Raw genomic sequence first — 23,583 nt, forward strand, 5'->3', positions numbered from 1 at the left:
TCATGTGCTGCAGTCTTCGTTCTCACAAGAACATGCTATGTGTGCATCAACAGTGTCTTGCATATCTTCTGACTTCTGGTCAAACTTTGTCTGTTTGTCTGTCAGGCTGGTAGCTGAATCTGATGGGGAACAAGAGATGAAAAGTAAACAGTACACTTCAGAAGCAGTTCTGCAAGGTACAGCATTTACTATGCACTACTCATTAATTACAGCAGGCTTGGTTGCTCCTCACTGACTTACATACTTGTATTTGTCTAAGTCACACAGAGATGTTCCAGGAAACCCACTTAATTAATAACCCAGTTCTACCTTGAAAGCTACTACCTTCCATGTAGAATTTTACTAATGATACAATAGCAAAGGGTATTATGGTCTTTTAGACAAAACAAACTTGAAGAACAGACATGATTCTATGATCTATATAATCGATATCTACCTTATCAAATCTTTTATAATCTACAATATACCTATTAAAAATACATCCTCCTATATCACTGCACCTATGTGCAAGAATCCTGTCCACACCTGCCCTCCTAGTGCCAAAAATCAGCTCAGTGAGATAGGATCATGCCCAAAGGCAGTGATATATCAAAAACACAAGGCAAGGATCCTTGTTTCAGGGTGCTACATGTGGCTCAGCCCTCACAGGCTAAAGTACACAGGTTTTCAGCTGAATCACAGTGTTGACTGTGCTGTTACCCTACCCTTACCTTGTTAGCGTCAAGCACAATAAAGGGGAGTTCAGTTTAGATTTCAAATTCCAGTCTGATGAAAATCAGTTAATTTACAAAAGAAAATCATCTCTCTCACTGAAGGAATATTTACATATTAAAAAAAACAAACAGGGAAAGGACTTCAGTCAATATGGCAGTAAGTCAATGTGACTGTGTTAGATTATTCATATTTTTCAAGTGGAATAACTAAGTCAAGTCACAAGCTATTTATGCTTTTGTTCAGCTCCTATTCAGTAGGATTTCTGTTGCCTTACCAGCAGGGAGACAGTGGAAACCAACAGTGACTGGAGTAGTCTTGGTGGCAGAGCATCCTTTCACACAGCGCAGCACGGGCTCTGTGGAATAGCACTTGGACTCTACCCCGGTGAGCTGAACTGTCTTCTCCAGCTTCACAAACGAATGTTGCAATTTGCAGGCTGGAACACAGTCATTGGTGATAGTTTATGTGCTTACATTCAAAGGCTCCAGATTTCCCCAGAAGGACCCATCAGCCAACACTGCCAATTCACAAACAACTTCCCTCTGTGAAAACTGTGTTTTGATCATAAACAAAGCAGCTTTACTGTCTGATAAACCTTTCAAATCAGCTAGTTAGATATGGAGTCATGGAAAGTTAAGGACGTATAAACATAGTCTGATGTACTTTCTAATAAACATTTTTCAAAGTAAACTGGCTTACTGAATAGCAGATCAAACTGCATTTTGAAGTGTTGAATATTCAACAGTGGAACTAAAGGGAAGATTTCTGACCACATAAAATTAATCCCTAAAGAACTGCTTTATTATCACTGTCATTCTGACACAGAATTGCTGCAGAGAAAGAGCAAAACTCATTGCTGCTCGCCAGTCGATCTCATTTTGGATTCCCAGAACTAACAGTACCAAGCGAGAAGTTAAACCTACCACAATCTATTCCTGACTCTCAGTTTTATTCTCTAAAATTCCAGCCATTCCCACCATATGTTAAATGGAAACACACTATGTGGTGACTACAAACCACAGGAATATGATTGTGCATTATTATATACATGTGGACTCCATAGCCATCTAAAGCAAGCTTGATGCCCAGTATTCATGACAAAGATATAGAAAAATAACAGTTAATGCACAGCTAAACATGTACAAGCCATTTCCTGGGGCCGAGGATGTCCTTCCCACCAGGACAAGTCTCTACAAATGCAACATGCCTGTTCTCCTTGAGCACTATGGTGTGATGTTGCATCATAACCTCAGCTGAGAGCATCAGCACACCGTAAGATCCTAATCTACTGAAACACTTAAAATGCAGCTTTTTTTATTTCAACCATGTAATTAAGTCCTTGGAACTGCTCATGCACCTGAATGGTTTGCTTGACAGGTTGCACTGGTTCAGAAATCAGGTGGTCAGCCCTGGTAATGACTACGAATCCCCATCTGAATTTTTGATGGGTCAGTTGCTGAAAATTGATGTCTGGAAAATGCTCTTGTGCTTAAATCAAAACATTCCATGTGAATTTATCCTTTTACTTTCTTTCTTTTTTCCGATTTTCTTCTAAAATACTTTATATATTTTATTTAATTTCAACTGACTTGTGCATTTTGGCTTGTTTAACCTGTAATTCCTTGTTCCTTTCTCAACTGGCAAGGAATTTTAACACTTATTATATAACTTAAAAATGAATCTTTTGATATGCTTTTATTTCCCAAATGTTTACAGATTTTAATTCTTTAGACAAGATCCTGCATTTTCTAAACAAGTGCAGTCAAATTAAATTTATTAGAGCTTGCATACCTCCTCTGCAAGACTTTCCTTCCAAAATCCAAGAATGCCCAAAGCTCACTGCATCTTTAGCTAGGTATCCATTGGGCATCCGATATTCCTGCTCACACTCTGCATCATATTTTCCACATATTCCACACATTTTCCCTGCCATCCATAAAGCAACTTGAATCTTTGAGAGAAAAAAGAGAAAGAAACATTTCAGGTTAAACACTGTAATATGTATGGAGCAGATTTTTGCTATGCATGTCCCTTCCAGTTAATGCACAAACATTTAAAACTTCTTTGGTAAGAATTCATCAGTCAGATGCCAAACTCCTGTGGGGCTGCAGCATCTTTAACTGCTACAGTCTTTAAAACCTACTGTGCCAGTCTAGTATGTTTACTTAATAATATTCTAGCCTATTAATATGCTGCAGCTTTTGTCTGGTGGATGTTTGATAGTATAGGAGACAGACACAGTATGGTTTACTGATCTCTTGCATTCCTGTTTTCATGTTATTTTTAGTACAGGCTTTAAAACATTCATTTATCTAAAAGATTGGCTGCGTTTTTGCTGATTTGAAGAATTCTGCAGCTGTAAGAACAGTGAACAGAAGCTGAAAACTCATTTTTCTTGCAAAGGCACTGCTGACTCAGTGTGTGTACACTTACTGACCCACTTCCCAGTACACACCTGTACTGTGAGATCAAGGTATTTTTGTTGGTGACAGATTCTCATTTCTCCCACTCAGAAATAAAGAGCAGGACTGTGCAATCCTTTAGCATCACCTTCCCTTTGGGTATTTTTGGGCCCTGCACACATTTCACTTTGCCACTGTATATTCTCGCATGCATACATACAGACTTAAGGGAATGCTATGGAATTTTCTCAACACCCAAGCTTATGAAGAGGAAAAACAATACCCTGAATGTATATCCATCAAAGTACAGTTTATCAATGCCATAGGCTGGGGCAAGAAGTACAAGCCCTTGATTTTCACTGTGGATCCACAGAGAAGCACCTAGAAGAGAACAAAATAAAATGAAGTAGAACTAAAACAAATCCAGACCCAACCTAGCTTCCTTAAAAAAGAAAAAAAACAACTGTCATGTTTCTAAAAGGTTCTTTGCTTCAGAATTCCTCAATTGCTCTATTCAAGAAACAAAACAAAGCAAAGCAACATAGAAATGTGCATACCTAGAAAATAGGTGTTTGTAAACATACTCATGTTTATTTCTAGAAATAATTACAGAGCTGTCTATAGTGCATGTGTAGCCGTGCAGATAGATAAGGCCCCGAGTACACTATATTGGAGTACAGAAATACAAAGAACATCATGACTGTCACTGCAGCCATTTCTAGCACAATTATCACTTCCCAAGTACCTATGAAATAGGACAGAGCTCAGCACTGGCATATGCTAACCCAATTTCAGCATATTTAGCCCAATTCATATACTACAGCTCTACAGTCAGGGAATACCCGTGCTGTATATAGCCCCTGACTACACAGCACAGGATGAAACAAGGTCTTCCTGTACCTTTCACAGAAACAAACTATTCCTGCTTTGAGAGAATCGAGCAGGCTCTTTTACCAGCTCTCCATACCTATTCCTAGCAGATTTCAGAATGCAAGCCAAATTTATACCTACAAATCAAATTGGGAAATACATTGACATAAAAGTCACATGTGGTGAATTTTAGAAAAGCTCTACTTCAACAAGTTTTATTCAAGCAAGATTTTATAGCATAACCAAAACACTTCTCAAAATTGGAACTCCAGTAGGAGCTGCAGTGATGTTTGAAAAGGAGGGATCTTCATGGTAGTTATATCTTGTTTATTCTCACACACTAATCAATTTTTCTAAATATTCCTATGTAAGTGAGTTAAACACATGGTCTTAAATATCAGCCTTAAAACCAAAGTAACACTTATTAAATTCAAACTGATAAAATCTCTTTCATAGATTCTTTCCTAGATTCTTCTTCTTCATTTCTTTCTTTCTGTCTTTCTTTCTCCTAAAACACATGTGAAATTTAAACAACAGATGCTGCATCACTTACCAGCAGATGTATATGAAACATTCGTTGTGGGGCTTTCAACCCCATCTACCAGCAGCTTCACCTGGCCTTTTGCAGGAAGCATATCGATTTCACTGTTACAAGGAGAAGAGCATTCTTACCCCATTTGTCTCACATTCACACGCACTCAAAGGCATTTTCCTGCTCACTAAATATCACTGGTCATACCATAAGCTCATTTCAACTACTTAAATTACATTGGGGTATTCTTGTCACATAAGATGCAGGATAACAGCATCAGCATCACATTCAATATGCATGGAAAGCAAATAAAGGGAATGCTGAAATCCCATGGGCTGCTAACCATTGCAGTAAAGCTCAGAATGAAGCTCCTCTTGTGTTAACTCTGGACAATGTGGTCCCTCATGTTCCCAGCATTATCTGGCAGGAGTTACTTACTGAATGCCAAGCTTGATGTTGATTGCTTTCAGGTTCACAGCTTCGTCAGCATTCCTCATCATCACCAGGAACTTAAGGTCAGAGCTGCAATCCTGAGCCAAGATGTGGTAGCAGTTTGCTGGCAGTGTATAGTTAAACTGAACTTCATTAAAGGTTGTGATCTTGTTGTAGGAAACCGAGCAGCGAGCTGGTTACATAAAATGCCAGTGAGTATTTGCTTTTCCATAAAAGAAAGCCATTACATTGAATGTCTTATTTTTAGTACCATATTATTTTAGCTTTATATTTTTTCCGTGATGTGATATGCTACTAAGCACACATAAGTTCTTTAAAAGGCATGGAAAATATACTCCTTTATCTAACAAAAAATAACTGCCAGAAACTTTTAATATTATCAATTCAGATAACTGGTATCTTGTTCCCTAAAATGCTGATGATTTCTGTACTATATGTACAATATTTTCTCCCAGTTGAACCATCCTCACATTGTTACAAAACATTTCCAAATAATTGGAGATAAATAATCCCAGCAAAATTCAGAAGGTGCTCAGGAAAATCATGAGACTGAGGTTGGCATGCTCTGACCTTTCAAATGCTCAAGCACTGCAGAGGGGGCTTCAGCAAAGACATTCCAGATGGGAGGCTGCAGCTCTGAAGCTGGTATCCTTGGACCTACAGGAAGTGACAGGGGAAGCCTCATGGCTTTTTCATAGAGGGTAATCTGAAAGGGAATTCAAAATCACATTCAAAATACTGTCTATTTTTGTTTGTTTAGGGTTTTGGTTTGCTTTGGTTTTGTTGGGGTATTTTTTTGTGCCAGCAAACAGCTAAGATCAGCTTTTTCTCCTATTTAGGCTTTTATTTCAATTTCTTCTACTTTGGTTGACAAAGCCTTTATGTGAACACAACTCATCTGATTCATTGTCCAAGAGTTTTTTGCTTTTGCTTAATTTTCCCTCACAAAGAGAAATTCTTCAGGTATTATCTGGGAGACAATGAATTACTCCCTTTCAAAGGTGATTAGGTGAACACTTAAGGAACTACTACAGATGGAAACCCATGTCATCATGAGTACCCATGTCTCTCTCTATGAACAGAATCACTAGATTATTCTTGCATGTAATATTAAAGATTAAAAATAAATAAATGTTGTTTTCATCATTTGCATCCAAACTGATGCTTACTTAATTTTTCTTTCTAAGAGCTGACCCACTGTAATTAAAATGCAACAGTCCCACTTTTCTACTAGGGAAAAAACAGGAGAGTGATAAAAGTATTTCATAATTACATCAGGAAGCTTGATAACAACATCACACGTCCTGGGAGAAGTTAGAGCCACGATCACCCTGGCTTGTCGAGAAGGATTCTTGTCCACTTTTTCAGAGAACCCCAGCATAAATGCAGCCCCAGGGATGAACTTGTAAAACCTTCAAAAGTTCAAATCAGAGAGATTTGCTGAAATGAAGCAAAAACCTGCACACGTCCCAACCAGTTTGTCTCACAGCTGTGTATAAGTAGCATGGCTCAGTCTTCAGGATCACTGATTAGGTCCTCATGCCCACTCTCTGCTTTACTGTTCAAGTGTTCAGTGAAAGGAAGCTTTCCTCAGCTTTCAGTAATTATGTCCAGTATAAAGAATTACTGTACATCACGATAAGATGTAATCCTACTCAGTCTTTATGTATAAAGGCAGTACTCGAACAGATCAGAAAATACAATATTAGCCAGTACTTTAGCCACTGGAACCTCATGGGTGGATGCTGATTTTTTCTCAGCTGACTGATACTGTGAACGAGTATCACTGAAGACTAAAGCCTTACCATTCTGCTATGGATCTGACACTGGAAGGAACTTTAGGCCACTCCAATTTGACTTGTACAGCAGGATGGGCAGCAAACCGCCCAGTTACCAACTCAGTTGAAATCTTGTAGTCCTGACAGTTCCGTCCCCATTTCAGGTAAGCCTACAATGGGGAGATAAATGGTTCATTTTTTAATGCATGGAACATGATTTTCCTGTGGTGAATACAGCTGCAGATAGCTATTTTTGAGCCTTACCATTGCCTTGTGAGCATTGAGGACTGAAGCATCAGCACAGAGCTTCCATTTGCTTGAGTCTGTGAGGTTGGACACAAATACCTGCAGTCTGGGCTTGATGGAGTCAACATCAGCATATACCACGAGCTGGAGGCCTCCTGTCTTCTTATCGTCACGGATGCCATGAAGAAAAGCAGCTAATACTGGTGTTTTAACATCTCCCAAAAACTTAGGCTAAGAAGAAGGGGGAAAAAGTATGCAAAGAGTAAAATTACCAAAGACTTACCATGGAACATTTTAGATGCAAGCTCTAAATGGATAAATGAAAAACAAACAACTGAACCACAAATATATACCAGCATATGCACCACACATATGTACATGCCTATAAACTCTTGTGCTTATGCCTTTAATGGGCACGTGCCTCTGCATGCACAGATGGATTTTGTCACTGTATTTATACAAGCCAAAATTTGTGCTATTTCCTGAGCTACAGCTGATACCATGGAAATATTCATGTAATTAAAATACAGTAATGACTATGTGATTTGGGGTTCGTTGTTAACACCCAGCCCATCAATAAAGGCAAGTGGTTCAATTTGAACAACATCAGCTGTCAGTTGTACACATCAGTCATTCTCACAGCAATAACATCCCTCAGGTAGCTTCCTCTTGTTTATCTCTCTGAGGGGCCTGTTGGCTTTCACCTCACTCTTTGGCTGTGAGTTCTTTGGGGTGGGCAGATTTTGTGTTTGCACAGACACTCAGCACAGAATACAATCCAGGACATTGTCTTCAACACCAAGAACCTCCTCCCTTGGAGCAAGGCCTTAAGTGTGCTATGGCCTTCAATTCCTTCACTCCATCATTAGTAAGCCTGCACACATCCAGCTGGTGGTGGTGAGGAGCCCAGGTGCTACACGGCCCCTCTAGAGCATGCCACAGCCTCAGCTGCCACCACCAGTGTCCTCACACTATCACTGTAGGACCTCAATCTCCCTCCTAGTTACAGAGGTCACAAGATCAGTCACTGCAGTCATCTGTTGGGTGGGATTCTCATGAGGGAAAGGTCATGGTGCAAGTAAGAAGGATGCTATGGTGTGTGTCCCCTCTTGACTGATACCTGAGACTTGAGAGGCTGGCATTTCTACCTTCCCATTATCCTAGATGTACAATTACTGTGAGTTCATGGCCACTCTGCCCTTCTTCCAAGCTGACAAAACCCCCTAAAAATGATGCAACTAACCTGGGAAGCAACTCGAGATGAGGCACGACTGGATCTGCCAGAGGAGTATGAGCTGCTAAGTTGGTCAGTTTTTGGGAACTGCAAGAAGAAAACACAACACCCTCAAAAAGGTAACTTAACAGCATGCTTGAAGAAATTGCACTAGTCAGTGCTGAAGAATACTTCCTGTCATGGCACTTGGTGTAAGTAAACTTGTGTTCCAACTCTGAGCAGCTCAGTGACTTGCAATAGGCTTTGTCCTGCTTAGTATATGTGATCTACCTCTGAAAAATCTTGTTTGCCCCAATATATTTGACCCCTCAGAAGAAACAAATAAGGAACATGTCTAGATGAGAATTCCCTGTATGAAAAAACAATGGACCAGATCAAATCAAATGTAACTAGCCTCTTGATTTAATGTGAAAGACCAGAACTGATTCATTTTACTTCTGCAAGGGTCTGATCAACTGAATGGAAAGGATCATCTGAATGGACACACTCAGCTGAACTTTTTACTTTTGAGGGACACTAATATTATGGCTTATGCCCTAGTAAGACTCTGCTAAACCAAAATACTATAAAATAAGGAGTCCTCCTGCATTTGTCAGCACCACTATCCTGGTGTGTACCAGCAGTGACTTTAACCCAAGAAACCAAGTGATCAAAGCCAGTCAAATGACCCAAGCTTTTCATGGCAGGATCTTTGGTCCTCCAAAGTGTGCAGCTCCAGTCCTTTGCACTGCTTTGGTAGAGGCTTTGCATCTGCTTTGCAGAGCCACAAGTGACATCATGTGCACAGCACAAGGGGGAACACAGCTGTCTGTCTTTATGCATCTCAGAAGAACCACCAGAGTTCTGATATCAGAACTGTAATTTTCCTCAACAAAGATAACAAGCTGCCTTTAAGGTCTCTATTTGACTCATGTCAGATTCCACATTTCTTTTACAGAGGAAAGAAAAACTTACCTCTTGTCTATGTGCTGATTTAAAGCGGTACTGATAAATCTCATGAACTTCCTTTGAAAATTATAAAAACAAGAAGATTAAAAGTTTCAGATAAAAAGAAATGCTGAATTATATTGAAATCTGAGCACTGGGAATTAAGTAAAAATTTTACTAATTATCATTCATACATAGTTCTGTTTGCTTAGTCACAAGCACATGAGTATGAAGGTGAAGTAGGTTATATAAAGCATTAATGTTTCTACTACAAAATTAAGACAGAATCATGCAATGTCTATGGATAGTAAACTGTCAAAAAAAAAGGTTCATTTCCTGCAACAAAAGTTTCAACAAACTTGTGGAAACTTTTGAGATGCTTTGAAGTAGACATCTGAGGCAATGATTGCAGGTGTGTTTGCAGAATAAATTTTGCAATTTTATGTTGCTGAAATTCACTGTGTCAACTCCTCGTTTCTTGATTTGTCATGCAAAGCCAGCTGCCATCAGGAATGTGATTCACAAACATTAACAGCATCAGTCAATTTACTGACAAAGTTACCCATATTTTGGAATATGTGCTGCTGCTGCTGCTGCTGCCACCTTCCAGATGTCCTGAATGATGTCCATGGCTATGGCGACTCAGTGACTTACTGCTGCTGCTGCTGCTGCTACTGCTGCTGCTACTGCTGCCATTCAGATACTTTGAGTGATGCCCATGGCTATGGTGACTCGATGACTTCCTGCTGCTACTACTGCTGCTGCTGCTACTGCTGCTACTGCTACTACTGCTGCTGCTTCTGCTACTTTTGTCACTGCTACTACTGCTGCTCTTGCTACTTCTGCTACTGCTGCTACTTCTGCCACTGCTGCTACTACTGCTTTTGCTACTGCTGCTTTTGCTACTGCTGCTTTTGCTACTGCTGCTTTTGCTACTGCTGCTTTTGCTACTGCTGCTTTTGCTACTGCTGCTTTTGCTACTGCTGCTTTTGCTACTGCTGTCACTACTGCTGCTACTGCTTTTGCTACTTCTGCCACTGCTGCTACTACTGCTTTTGCTACTGCTGTCACTACTGCTGCTACTGCTTTTGCTACTGCTGCTTTTGCTACTGCTCTTCCCACTGCTGCTGCTGCTTTTGCTGCTGCTCTTGCTACCTTTGCCACTACTGCTGCTGGTCTTGCTACCTTTGCCCCTACTGGTGCTGCTCTACTACTGCTGCTGCTCTTGCTGGTGCTACTCTTGCTACTTCTTCCACTGCTGCTGTTGCTGCTTGCATCTTTATTTCCCCCTTGCTTTTCTTGCTCATTCTCATCGTCATCCAGGGCCTGTTTTCGATCAGGAGAAACAGCAGATGATGAGGAAGAGGAGACAGTTGAGGAAGCAGAAGATGAGCTGGAGGGATGTTTTGCATTGGACTCCGTCCCAAGCTCTGTTAGCACAGTGTTTGCTTTCTTTGATGGTTGCTTCTTCTCGCGTCGTGTTTTATTTGCAACCTGCAAAAACAGTTCAAAGAGAAGTGCAAGAGAGATGATACATCTGGTTCTGTATTTACAAAGTAAAACTTCTGTGGGTGTCATACAAGCTTCTCACATCAGCCTTTCATGGAACAACCACCTCCCTACCTCACTGTAGAAGCTGCAGAACTCCCTTAGATCCCCTTTACTCAGCTGAAATCTAGGTCAGCAGAGAAAAGCACCCCATAAAATCAATCCAGATGTGGCACTGATTGACAGGCCTGGCACTGGCACCTTTCAAACTAGTCCCATCCTTGTTTTCCCATGCCAGATTTCCACAATGAATGTCTAATTCTTGGTTTCATTTAAGTGAAAATATTCCCCTCTCCCATGCTCCATTTCTCTTGCCTTGAACACCTTCTCAATGCCTAGAATCTTCTTCAGTTTAGCTTGAATGTCCTCAAATGGAGATGACCCATCCTCTTCCTCAAACTCCGAGTTTCCTTCATGAATTATTTTGGAAGCTGCTCTGGATCCTGCCTGAATCTCCAGCTGAATTTTGTCGATATCAGCATCTGTTTCAACTACACACCAATTGCACAGATTAGAAGATTATACTGCTTCAAGTAGCACCAACAAACCTAAGACAACAAGGCTTGTGCTCAGTATTTTACCTGGGATTGAGACTATTTTAGCTTCATGTTCTCCAATTAATCTGTGCAAATACGTGTTCTTTAGGAAACTGGCATCTCGGGACCTTCTGGAAAAGCAGAGCTGACAACCAAGATGATGCAGTTTGATGCAAATGTCTTGTTTATGAGTTTTTCTTCCTATGACATGATGAAGATCCTCTTGAGAGCTATAGGCATTTTTCCTTGCCGTGCTGTCAGCCTCTTGCTGCATTGAAGATGAGTATGTGAATACCACTGGGAGTTTGTCACAGGCAAGAGTAAAACTACAGACATGCATCACAGAGATGATAAATATTACTGGATAAACAAAAAGGAATAGGTTACCTTTGTGAAACCTTCACTGGAAGCTGTCTCTGATGGTTTGAAAGGTTCTTCCACAATACTTGATGAAGCATCTCCTGGGAGAATTGAGGTCCTCTTTTCAACACCTAATTCTCCTATATTTCTTGATACAGCAAAAGCCTTATGTCTGTTGAGATATATGCAAAAAATGGAGAATTGTTCCAACCCCTTGTCTCTGGATTAAATTAAATACATCCCTGTCAGCACATGCCTGTAGCAGCACAGAGATATGCTGTTTGAACATAAGGATTGTTTAGGAATTTATAAGTATAAATATTGAAAACAAATAACAGCTCATGACAAATATAATCTCCTTGCATCACAGGAAGTTTTCAAAATCTGGATAGATTTGAGCAAGTTTCCAAAATATTAAAAACATTAATTCAATCATAAGAATTAAAATCCCTAAAAGACAATAAAAATATTAAGAACACTAAATAATAAACAAATCAAAATAAAAATTAAACTGCTAAATAATTCAGGTATCTTTTGACTTTTAGCTCCCCTATTTTTCTTTCTTTGGCTTTATCTCAAAGGTTCTGTTAGATGCTGAAGAGTCACTCTGCCTAATGTAGAAACCTCCAGGAGGTCAGTGAATAGTTAACTGTGTCAGGTTTCAGCAACACAAAGTATTCTGAAGTAATGCTACCATACCTTCCAACCACTATCTCAGTTTCCTCATGGCATGGATTTGTTTCAACCTTAATATTTTTCAGTTTCATGTCTATCTTGGCATCAAACTTCACTGGTAATCTTGCCAGGACTTTGCCTTGAATTTCAACAGTGTGTTGGAAGTATTCTGTGTTGACACCCATTGTTGCAAATGTCTGTACATATAAGCTGAAACAGAGTGAAGCAGTCAGATGTAAGAAAGGTGTTCCTTTTACACATGTGGTTCTGCCTTCTCTTAAAAACCTCTTTCATATGTAAAGCCTTAGAAACTTGCCATACCTTGGGTTTATGTCAGACTGAATCTGCACAGTGGATTCAAGCAACTGTGAAGGTTTAAAATCTCCAGTTAAAGAGGGAGTTATCTTTCCATCAACTGCAAATGAAAAAAAACCCCAACATTTAAACATGGTAAAAGTGAAACAAAGGAGTTGAACATAGGCAATCAACAGTTTTGAGTAAGAAATAATATTTTGGTTAGTACAACAAAAATACGGTTGGAAAGACTTCGGGGTACATGAACTTTTTTATGAGACTGAGAATATACAGAAAGCTTGTTCTGTAGGAAAAGGTCCTGATGCAAGACACTGAAAATGGAAATAAAAATATATGAATAAAATGAAGACCTGACCCAAATTGAAAGTTTGATAATTAATATAACATTAAAATCTCAGAAATGTGAGGAGTCACAAGACAGAGTGAATGAAGAGCAATCAGGCTAAACAAAAGCTGCTCTCCAATCTTTCCTCACATCAAGTGTGAACATCTTTCCTGTACTGGGGACCCACAACTGGACATTGTACTCCAGATGCAGCCTCAAATGCGCTAAATGGAGGAAGGAAATAATTGTTGTACTAGCTCTGCTCTTGACACTGCAGCCAAAGATGCAGTTGGCCTCCATCACCACAAGAGCACACTGCTGGTTCACTGTACCAGCCTGTCCTGACCTTCCCAGCCCTTTTCTGCACCACTGCTTTCTGTCTGGGTGATACCCAGCCTATACACTTGCATGAGTTACTCCATCCCAGGTGAAGGACTTTGCATTGCCTTTGTTTAATTTCATCACACTTCTGTCAGGCCATCCTCTCCAGCCTGTCAGGGTCCCGCTGACCCTTCAATGCAGCAGCTGTTCCCACCAATTCAATGTCAATATTGACACAGATGTGCTGAGGGTGCCTTCTTTCCCAAAGTTCAGATTTTTAAAAGAGAGAATGAGCAAGTGCCAATGGCACAGTGGTAACAAAGCCACCAATTAGCCTGTCACCTGTTTGACTGCCCTTGGAGACCAGCAGTCTGGACAACTTTCATTCATTTTGTAGCCCATCCATCCAAACCATACCTCCTCATCTAGTCTACAAGGATGCTCTTTTTAAAAATTAAAAATGCACACAAGACAAGGGGCAGAGGTTCAAAGAAGTTATTTAAGCAAACTAACAAACCAAAGAACAATAGCAGAGAAGAGAGGGCACATAGGAGTGCACAAGTACATGCACTTCACCCTTCATTCCTTATGTGGTGTCAGCAGATGAAACGGTCAGCTTTGCCTAATTTACAAGTCTGCCGCACAGCAAACAGTATGATCACTGAATTAAATTCTTGATGAGGATTTGCACTTGTATATTTATTCTTTTAAAACAGAGCTCTCATCTCTTCACAAATCCTCTTCTCTTCCTGCTGTCTTAACATTACTAATAGTTCTTATTTGATTGTCTTTATTTTCTTCTCTGTTTAAATCACCATTGAATCCTGCTTAGCTTGAGTGTGCATCTCACAGGAGCATCTCACAGGAGCCACCCCCCTTCTGCCCATGTCTGTATTGGCTCTCCAGGCAGCTCTTGTTTTTTCTGGCCTTGAATGCTGTGACCTTTCTGATTTCTCAGATCCTCACCTCACCTTTTCTGTCTCCAATCCATTCAAAGACAATGCATAAATCACGGCATCCAGCTTTTCTTCAAAGACCTTCACTGTCTCCCCTCCACCACAAAAACTAGTTCTTTTTCTAACTTCCTGCTTTTCCACTTCTTTTTCCAGCCTCTGTCATCCCTTGCTCAGAGCTTGCACAGCTGATCTCCCACTCCTAACTCACCACTGACTGCTGCCCGGGCCAGAGCAGTAGTGTATGACCCGTACTCCAGGGGCAGACCCGTGCAGGTAGGAACGATGTACCGCAGCTCTCCCAGCCACAGCGGCTGTGTCCACTGCCCTGCAATGCCATTGCGGAACTGGCTGGCAATTTTCTTCAGCACTGTGTTCCTGTCAGCTGGTTCTATCACAGCCTGCAGTAAAATAGGGATCCAAGACATTGGGATATGAAAGTACAATGGTGCCAAATACTGCAAGGAATAGTAGGGGTATCTGGTACCTTCGCAACCTGTTGTAGGACTTCCTTATTGATGTTGATGTAGGCCAGCTCTTGGCCGAAGAGTTTCAAGTAGGCTGATATCAAAGGGGTTTCTGTTGGCAGCTCCTTCCACCCCAGCAGCTGGGAAATGGATAAAGAAAGAAGTAAATTCCCTTAATGCAACACTTCACAAATGGTAATTCAGCAAGGTGACCAAACCCAACACTGGCCAAGCTGCCATTTTCCATTGTAAAATTTCCCATTGTAAATTGCATGGTGACACTTTCTCCTGCCTTTGGGGTGCCCATGAATAGCCACTAGTCCAGTGTTTGGTATTTTTACACAGAGGATCTGGGCCATTAGTACCACTTAACCCGGTTTGAAAGCACAGCAAAAAACCTCATCTTTTCTCTTGAAGACAAAGATATATTCTTGTAAACTAGGTCAGGTAGATGAAGGGAGGGAGGAGGAAGATTGCCAGGCATATGACACATCGTGCTGCAATGCCTGTCACTCCCCTCCCCTCCCATGCTCCTTCTGCAGCCATCTACAAGGTGGGGAAGAGATGAGACAGAGCAAGAACTGGCAGAAGCTATCACAGCCATGGCAGATGTCTCCTGAAGTCCTACTGCACACCTCTCCTTCACAGAACTTCTTGAGCTGACTGCTAGGTGAGTAGTTTACCTTCTGAGACAGGACTTTACTAGTGTGAGAAGCCTCACTAAACACCCCTTCACTGAACACACGTTGCATTACTGAAAATACCTACAGCTTTTCCAATCTCCTTTATCTTTTTGTACGTGGGATATTCAGCAAATGGGATTTTTCGTTTTGTGATGACGTCTGTGAGGCCTTCCACACGGACACCAGCCTACCAAGACAGCATGAGAAGGAGCAGTATGAAACATACTTGCAGAGAAGAAGCTTCATGGTCAATTTTAATTTTTTTTGGCTTTATTATTGATTTAGGTAAATATTTACCTCCACCAAATCAGCCACTGCCCCTGCAGAATATGCCATCAGCTTGGAAATTATTGCCGATGGGAACATTGTTTCTGGGCTGTTCATAACAAAGACATCTCCAGCAGCACCAACTTTATAGTTATCTATGGCAAAAGCAAACAAAAGACACGTCTTTTTTCTAACCATTCTGCTTATCATTCAAGATCATATTTCTCCAGCTTGTTCCACTGCCAGCTATAAGATATATCATTACATAAATTCTAACTGCTAGGCAAAAATTAATAAATGGCTACTCAAGCACTTTTAAATATGTGACTCTCACATTTAACTTAATTTCTCATTGAAAGAGAGAATGCCATATCTCTCCAAAGGATTTAATATCTCTTAAGAAGGGATTTCTGCAGTCAAAGTTTCCTGGTCAGTGAAGCACATTACTCACCAAAGTAACCACCAATACGGATGACCTTGCTATACCGATAGCTCAGCCTGTCCAGTTTGGGGGCCAGCAGCTTAAGGGCAATATTGCAAGCTGAAGATCTAAATAAAATGAGAAACGTAATAGTATCCAGAAATAATCTGGAATATAAACAGACTTCAGTTGTCAGCACATGCAGTGCTCACTAAAAAGAGTGTAAGAGAACTCATTATTTGCAGAACATGCTGCTTTGTTCCTGTCTCTACTCACATGTTGTATGTGTATGGCAACTTGCTCTTCGACAGAGCCTTCATGTGGGAATACACAAAACTGGCCACTTGCAAATTGCTCTCCTTCATTGCCACATTTGCTATCGTGGTTATTAAAGGAAGGGCAGGCCTTGTCTCAAAGATAACGGCACACGCCATCATGCGCACTTCGGGGGGAAGAGACTGCTCTGCAAGGATCTGGATGAGATAGCCCTGCACCTGCAGAGAGAAAACAGTGTCTGGAGTTAGCAATAGCAGAGATAATTTTGCAGACTGGATCCCACCTAACCCATAAGAAATATGGAAGAGGGGGTCACTGCAGAAAGGTTTCCTGATCTTTTTTACTGCACGGCTCCACATCATTTTATTAAGGCAACTGTAGGGGCCATGGTGGAACAGCCCCATGGAGAAGGGCTGGCACTGAATCTGAAATAAATATCCACCTATAGATGTATTGAGTCAACCCACCACAATCAAAATGGCATCAGCACTGCTTTGTGCACTGCTGGTATTCAAGGATCAGTGAATAACTTTGGAAGGAACAACAGCAGATACTGAGACATTCATTGTTCGGAGTAACTCCACTGACTCGGTGAGCATGCTTCACTATTTAAGGTCAGTTATAAAAGGGGAGTTTCAGCAGTTCACCAAAGACAGTCTGAGTGGATGGTTTCTCATGCAGGACCTATATCTAAACCATCTGAAAGGCAGTTTTGCCTATACTCACTGTGGCAGCAGCCTCAGTGGGGGATCAGTGGTGACTGATCCAGCCTTAAGGGAAGAGTCTGAAAGAGGCAGAGCAATGCCAACATTTGCCTAAGAGTTTGACAGTATATCTGTCTCTCTCTCCCTCCTCCTGACTATACAGGGAGTTTAAAATTACATATTTGACTTTTAGGTGGCTAAATGTCCACTATATATAACTAGCACAGGACTTAACTGTTTATGACAGATGATGAAAGCAACACTTCTGATATCCTTCTGGAAGCTTCCTACTGACTAATAATCATTACAGCTTAGTAGAAAACATCAATTTTATTTCAAACTCTATAGTATCATTCTTACAAAGAATAGTTTTTTGATTTATCTACACAAATTACACCGTTAAATTCATTACCCTTAAAATATATGTTCTCTGATTCACTAAGAAAAGAAAATCTACCAAACCCTACTTACTGTTTTGGAGTCCTTCCAAGCTATTTTTCTCAAGGCCATTATGGCATCAATTTGAATGTGGATAGGGATATCAGAAGCACTGGATGAAAATATGGGAAGGAACTTCAGGATGCGCTTGATGCTGGCTGCTTCTCCCATGTTGCCAATGCACTTCAGAGCTAATTTCATTTTGTCCTCACGGCCCCTGCTGATCGCTTCATCTGCCAGGTCATGGATGGGCTGTAGACAAAGCACAGCTCAATCTTCTCTTCCTAATATATAGATTGTCCACAGTATTCCCCATACCCATTGAAAAGCCTGTCACAATAAAGCAACTGGTTTTGATAAAATCCCTCAGTGGCTGCTTCTCACAGGATTTTACCTTTAAGATGTGAAAACTGTGTTTTCAATGATGAAGCAAATATCCATATTGATAAAATTGCCTTTGTTCTGAAGGAGACCTATGAAGTGTGTATTTGTCTGTTCAATTGCCATTTTTAAACTGTATCTCAAAAGAATTAAGCTAATATAGTGGACATTACCCAGTTATTAAAAACAACTAGACAAAAAGTTGCCCACCTGAAGAGCTTCTTTAGGACAAGCTGAGGACCGAGAACAGTATCTATTGACCAGAGAACTGTATCCCAAGCTGGCAACTTGTTGAAGCATGGGACTTCTCTGGATTCGAGAACTGGTCACTAAATCCTGTAAAGCAACAAAATAAATAAATTAGTTAAATTCAGTGTTTCACAAAGTTTTCAGGGCGGGAAAATCATCAGATCTTGTCTGAGGGGATCAATTTCAGAATGATTATTGTTCACATCCAAACGAATTAAAATAGTTGGTAGACATTTTGCTTGGAAGCTTCACTTAGGGGCTTAATTCCCCACTAGTTTCTATATATATATAAGCTTACCTAGCCTCATTTTGATTTTCCTCAACAGAACGTAACACTGAAAACACAAAGATTATGGGCAAACATCAATGTATAAATGGAATGTCCTTAGAAAAATGTGCAACTCAACTATACTTATGTATTCTCACATCATATCTATTCCTATTTAAGAAGGACAAGAATTTTGACTAGACATGGCAAAAATCCTGTTCAGAATAACTGATTCATTATAATGTCAAAATACTTGATGTTTGCACTAACACTTTCACTTGCAGCACTCGCCAGTACATAGGAATAGTTTGCAATTAAAAGAGCTGTTCAAATGACATAACACACCAATCACCAGTTGTTTCAGAAGCAACAGATTGGAGTGGACAAAGGTTTGTCTGTAGAAGGCCAATGTACTAATGCCAAAAGAAATTCATGGTTCAATATTTGCACAAAATTAGTGTACAGAAAAGGAAGATCCAGTCTTGAATGTACTTAATAACCAAAGGTTGTCATCAATTGCAATTTCTTATGTTATCAGACAGGAAAGTTTCACATGGCTTTACTCACTGCAGCTATTGGAACAGTGTGTTCATCAGCTTTTGTTAAATGGAGAACAAAGGAAACACTTAGAAGAGCCTGAAGGTAGTTAAGGTCATCGTTGCGAATTCTGCTCTTAATGAATTTGAGAGCTTCTGCTGTGCCTGACGCAGACACTGCACTCAGCAGCCACCGCCTGCAAGCAGATTTTAAAAAAAATCCTTCATTTTAGCTCTCATTTCTCCAAAACTGGAAAAGTCTCTTGTAAGCTGATAAAACAAAATACCTGTAGCGGGGTTTGTCTGAAAGTTGTCTCCAGAGGGACTCCAGTGTGTCAGCACTTGTTATCCGGCAGAGCTGGACAAGCTCCAGGAATCGGTATGGAACATCATCATGGAAATCTTGTTGGTTATTCAGAACTATGTGCTGCAGTGTTTCAACTATCTGTTACAAAACATTGGGGGGGGCATAAGTAATGAAATCCTTTAGAACGTATGATCTTTACTCTTCTATTTTTATATATTTTTTTAATTGGGAAAGCAATCTGAAGACCTAAAAATACTCTACCCGCTGCTCAGGGTTTTTCGTTTTGATCAGCTGCAGTGGCATCTGTGGCAATGCTGCTGGGAACTGGTAGCGAAGGCCTCCATAGCTCTGCAAGGAAAGGTCTGGAGAGCTGCTCCGTTCACTTCTCACTTCAAGCAAGGTGAGTTGTTGTCTGTCATAAGACAAGTGTCACAGGAGGAAGGAATTAGCCCTCTTCACCCACCTGCCTCTGATGTTTGTTGGTTCAGTTTCACTCTTTCATAATTTTTATCACAGTAAAACCTTACAGTTTGCTAATGAATAAAGCCTTCCAACTGGAACAAAATGGTATTAGAGTTATCTACAATTAAGTTGTTTCCAAGGAGAAGCAAAACTGCCCAGGGAAGCGGTGACTGCCCCAACCCTGGCAGTGTTCAAAGCCAGGCTGGACGAGGCCTTGAGCATCCTGGTCCAGTGGGGAGATGTCCCTGCCCATGGCAGGGGGTTGGGACTAGATGTGTAAGGTCCATTCCAACCTCTAAAATTCTATGATTCTATGATCTTCTGAATAAGAGCTACCAGCTCAGGGTAATGAATGGTCTTATTTCTATATGCACCATCTTTCTCCTGACACTATAAATTAGCCCATTTTCAGGACAAACAAAGCAGTAAAGTTGCATTCTTATAGTATAAGTGAGAAAAACAGCTTTTGACCTTTTCTTCCATGTAGTTGCAAGTGCTAGGTTGACCAGGGTACAAATAAAGAATGCTTTGCTGAGCTTTTAGGACTGTGGAAACTCCTAGTGTGAGTTCTCACAGTTTTACCCAACTGCTATGGAACTCAATTCTCTTTTCACTTCAACTGGGGGTGAAAGGGAGTCATACAACCTATAATTATTCTCACTTTGTGAAGCAAACCCGTGTCCCACCTACCTTGCTTCTGTGACAGCGACACCGGTAGGTTCACTGAGTGGTGAAATCTGATACACCTGCTGCGACACCACCTCTGTGATCAGGGCACCACTGTCAGACTGCTTCAGTTTGTAGGAGAAAGCTGCAGTCCCTTTTACAAGCCTTTCTTTCTGGAAGAGGACAGAGAGACCGGAGGGGTGAATGGGAACAGAATGGCTGTGCTTGTAATTAGGAAGATCTTTTCACATCTCACGTACCATGATGTCAACAGGACAAGGATAGATGTAAGCCATTCCAACACTCTTCACCACTTTCTCCTGGCAATTATTCTGGTCTACAGTTTTGGTAACAGAGACTCGGCCGTTCTTCCTGTCTTCCTGGATGACATACCTTGTATGGCAAACACCTCCAATTCCAGCCTGGCAGATCAATACAGACAATGAGACTTCCCAGTTTCATCAGGATTTTACTGCATGAGAAGTTTTACTGAATGAAGATTCCGAATGAATAGTATTAGGGTTAGCACCTACTGAACAGTCTTGATTATGTTTTGAAACCTGTTACCATTACACACAATTATCCCTATTGAACTGAAAAATAGGCACATGAACAATACTCAAAGGTTGGAGTTTAAAATGAAAAAGTAATCAATTAATATCAACAATTAACAAATCAAATGGATCAAGTAGCTGTATACCAGGGAAGCCATATAACAAATAAATTCACAGCATAATTATTTTCTCTCCATTGGACTGCATGTTAAGACAAAGACAGATGTTTTTAGAAAGAATTCAGTCAGGTAATTTGTTCAACATATATACACACATTTTCTTCTATGTGAATGAAAATTATCTTTTTCTTACAAGGAACATTCAAAAGCAGATGCAAATAAACAGAAACTCAAAGGAAGAACAACTAAAGAGATCCTTTCAGTAAAGTAGTTTTGCAATGGAAAAAATACCAAACCTCTTGCAATTCATACACATTCTGTGACTTTTTGATGGTTATCTGGAGCATGTTCAGTATTCCTCTCACTATGTTAAGACACATATCAGGGCAGTCTTCTGGGCCATAAATGTTTCCAATCCGTCCACTACTGTATTCAAATTTGAAGGGACGGGTAAGGCACGAAGAAACCATCTGGGTGATTTTGGAAGATCGAGTGAATGGGTCCCTGGGCCAGATGCCATTGTATTCCTCGAATTGTGGAGAGCGGATCTGGGAGGAAAATAGGTGAATAAATTCACTTCAGTACTAAATATGCAAACAGATTGGAAGAAATTAACATACCAACTACTTAGATACTTTCTCCTACCAAATGTAGGCCTAGAAAGTCATACAGCAGTTTATTTTCTTGTCTCTTGCTTACATTATTGTAAAACAAGTGCAAACCCTGGGGGCTCAGCAGTGCTACTTTATCTTACAGAAGCAGTTAACATACCTCTATTATCTTCCAGGGACATGTAAAACATTTTAGTTACATTAACTCAATAGGGAGAAAGGATGATTCAAAATGCAATTTTAAAAAATTCAAATAAAACTATCTTTTTTTCAGCCTTAAAATACTCTGCTTTAGGTGAAATTGAGCTTAAATGCTAATTTTAAGTTTACCTCATTCTAAACATCAAAAATATGTAGTTTTATAATGTTCCATTCTAACTCATCCCCTTACAATATTTTTTTTGGCTAAACTAGTTACTATATTTGATTCATATTTGTGGATTGCTTAAATCAACCCAAATCTCTTTTTAAATAGTGAACGATGTATTTATAAACACTAAGGTACAACATAAATCAGAAGCAATTTCAGTAACTTTGGCAAAGTTACTGCCAGTTGAAGTGCCTCAGAGCACAGCCTGGTGCACACCATATAAGAACTTCAGGACGAAGTCTATAGTGTGAAATGCCCCTAATTTTGAGAGATGTGCAGCTCAACTACAGCCAGTGAGAGCTCTGTCACTGAAGTCAGTGCCCCAAGAAGCTCTGGTTTGTAAGTAAACAGACACAAGTATTTTTCTGTACATATTTATTTCCAATGAGTCAAGTCCTATCAATGCTGATGTCGGCAGAGCTATGATTTCATACATACAGATCTTTTACCACATTATTCAAACACTAAATATTATTACATGCCCTTTTCTTCAAGACTTTCATTTTTTCATCTTACTTTATCACCTTTATCACTTCTTAAGTCTATGTTTATTAATTGCCTTCACAACAATGATTTTATACACCCAAGTCCTGGCTTCCCACAGGGCTTGGAAATGTGTGCTGAGCCTAGAATCCAGTCTTAAACTCAGAGCAGGATTAAATGTGAGTTAGAAGTGACCATTTTCTAACAGAACCCCTGATTTTGGCACCTGTATTTCCAATACAAAGCCTCGAGGAACACCTGCTACAAACAACTTCCACAATAAACACGGGTAAGTGACTGGACACCAAATCACTCGTCACTTCTGAAACTGTAGCTGGAGATCATTCTCTGCCATCTACAGTGATAAGTCTCTGGTTGTGTTTCCTTCAGCTTTCCTACACTCCAGATTAGTCAGATGCAATTACAACTGTGATTTGATCTTACTGGTGCACAGCACGTTTGGAAGAAGACACATACCTTGAGGAGGTAAGTGCTCTCTGACAGCCCACTGATCTCTACTTTGCTGCTCAGACGCACACCAGCTTTGGCTAAATTCTTTTCCTGAAGCCCATTCAACACCCAGCCTTCATAGCTGTACAAGTAGCTCTTCCTGCTACTGAATCCAGGGTCTGTAGGAAATCATGGCCATTTTCACAATACTTGCAAGAATATTCTAACAAATAGAAATAATGACAGTCACCGAGAAAAGGTCGCAGAAGGAAATGTACTTACCAATATCAAATTTCTGGCTACCTGCAAAAAGAGATGGAAAACCAGATAAATAACACTCAGTCTAGAATTGATTGCTGTCTCTGTACTTAAGGAAATTTTGGGGAAGAAATGTGAAGAAGGGATATGTAGACTTACCTACAAGGCTGAGCACTAGTGCAAGTACGATTCCCCTCATAGTGAAGGTGAATGGGGCTCTGCCAGACACAGTGAGACTTTTAAGGAAGAAAGTTCAGGAACACGTGGCTGTGTTCTGCTGAAACCTCAAGTTTTTTATCAGTTTATGTAAACACTTTCCTTTTTGCAATCAGACTTTCTCTTCAGATGGAATAATGGAGATCAAGTCATACCTTGACATCTCACTGATTATCTCATAAGCCTTTTGCTGAATTGTTTAAAAGTT

At 40.3% G+C, this 23,583-nt stretch overlaps 1 protein-coding gene across 1 annotated transcript; it reads right to left on the bottom strand.

Moving 5' to 3' along the window:
* LOC103806347 (vitellogenin-2-like) lies at positions 1–23,358 on the bottom strand. The gene is made up of 36 exons (XM_009079033.1): positions 23,319–23,358; positions 23,184–23,204; positions 22,929–23,080; positions 21,284–21,535; positions 20,575–20,736; positions 20,339–20,487; positions 19,448–19,598; positions 19,167–19,324; positions 18,911–19,076; positions 18,037–18,162; positions 17,479–17,697; positions 16,304–16,521; positions 16,058–16,155; positions 15,637–15,761; positions 15,425–15,526; positions 14,677–14,796; positions 14,401–14,590; positions 12,597–12,690; positions 12,300–12,485; positions 11,628–11,772; positions 11,286–11,508; positions 11,020–11,195; positions 10,419–10,650; positions 9,719–10,191; positions 9,184–9,234; positions 8,239–8,316; positions 7,014–7,226; positions 6,777–6,919; positions 6,245–6,383; positions 5,542–5,677; positions 4,957–5,143; positions 4,540–4,631; positions 3,400–3,497; positions 2,506–2,665; positions 989–1,150; positions 1–119 (listed from the first exon to the last, which is right to left on the bottom strand). Exons 1-36 carry the CDS (start codon positions 23,356–23,358, stop codon positions 1–3), a joined length of 5,556 nt encoding a protein of 1,851 aa, XP_009077281.1.
* Between the last annotated feature and the right edge of the window lie 225 nt (positions 23,359–23,583).

The sequence above is a fragment of the Acanthisitta chloris genome, unplaced genomic scaffold (genome assembly GCF_000695815.1).
Source record: "Acanthisitta chloris isolate BGI_N310 unplaced genomic scaffold, ASM69581v1 scaffold29697, whole genome shotgun sequence".
NCBI classification, from domain to species: Eukaryota; Metazoa; Chordata; class Aves; order Passeriformes; family Acanthisittidae; genus Acanthisitta; species Acanthisitta chloris.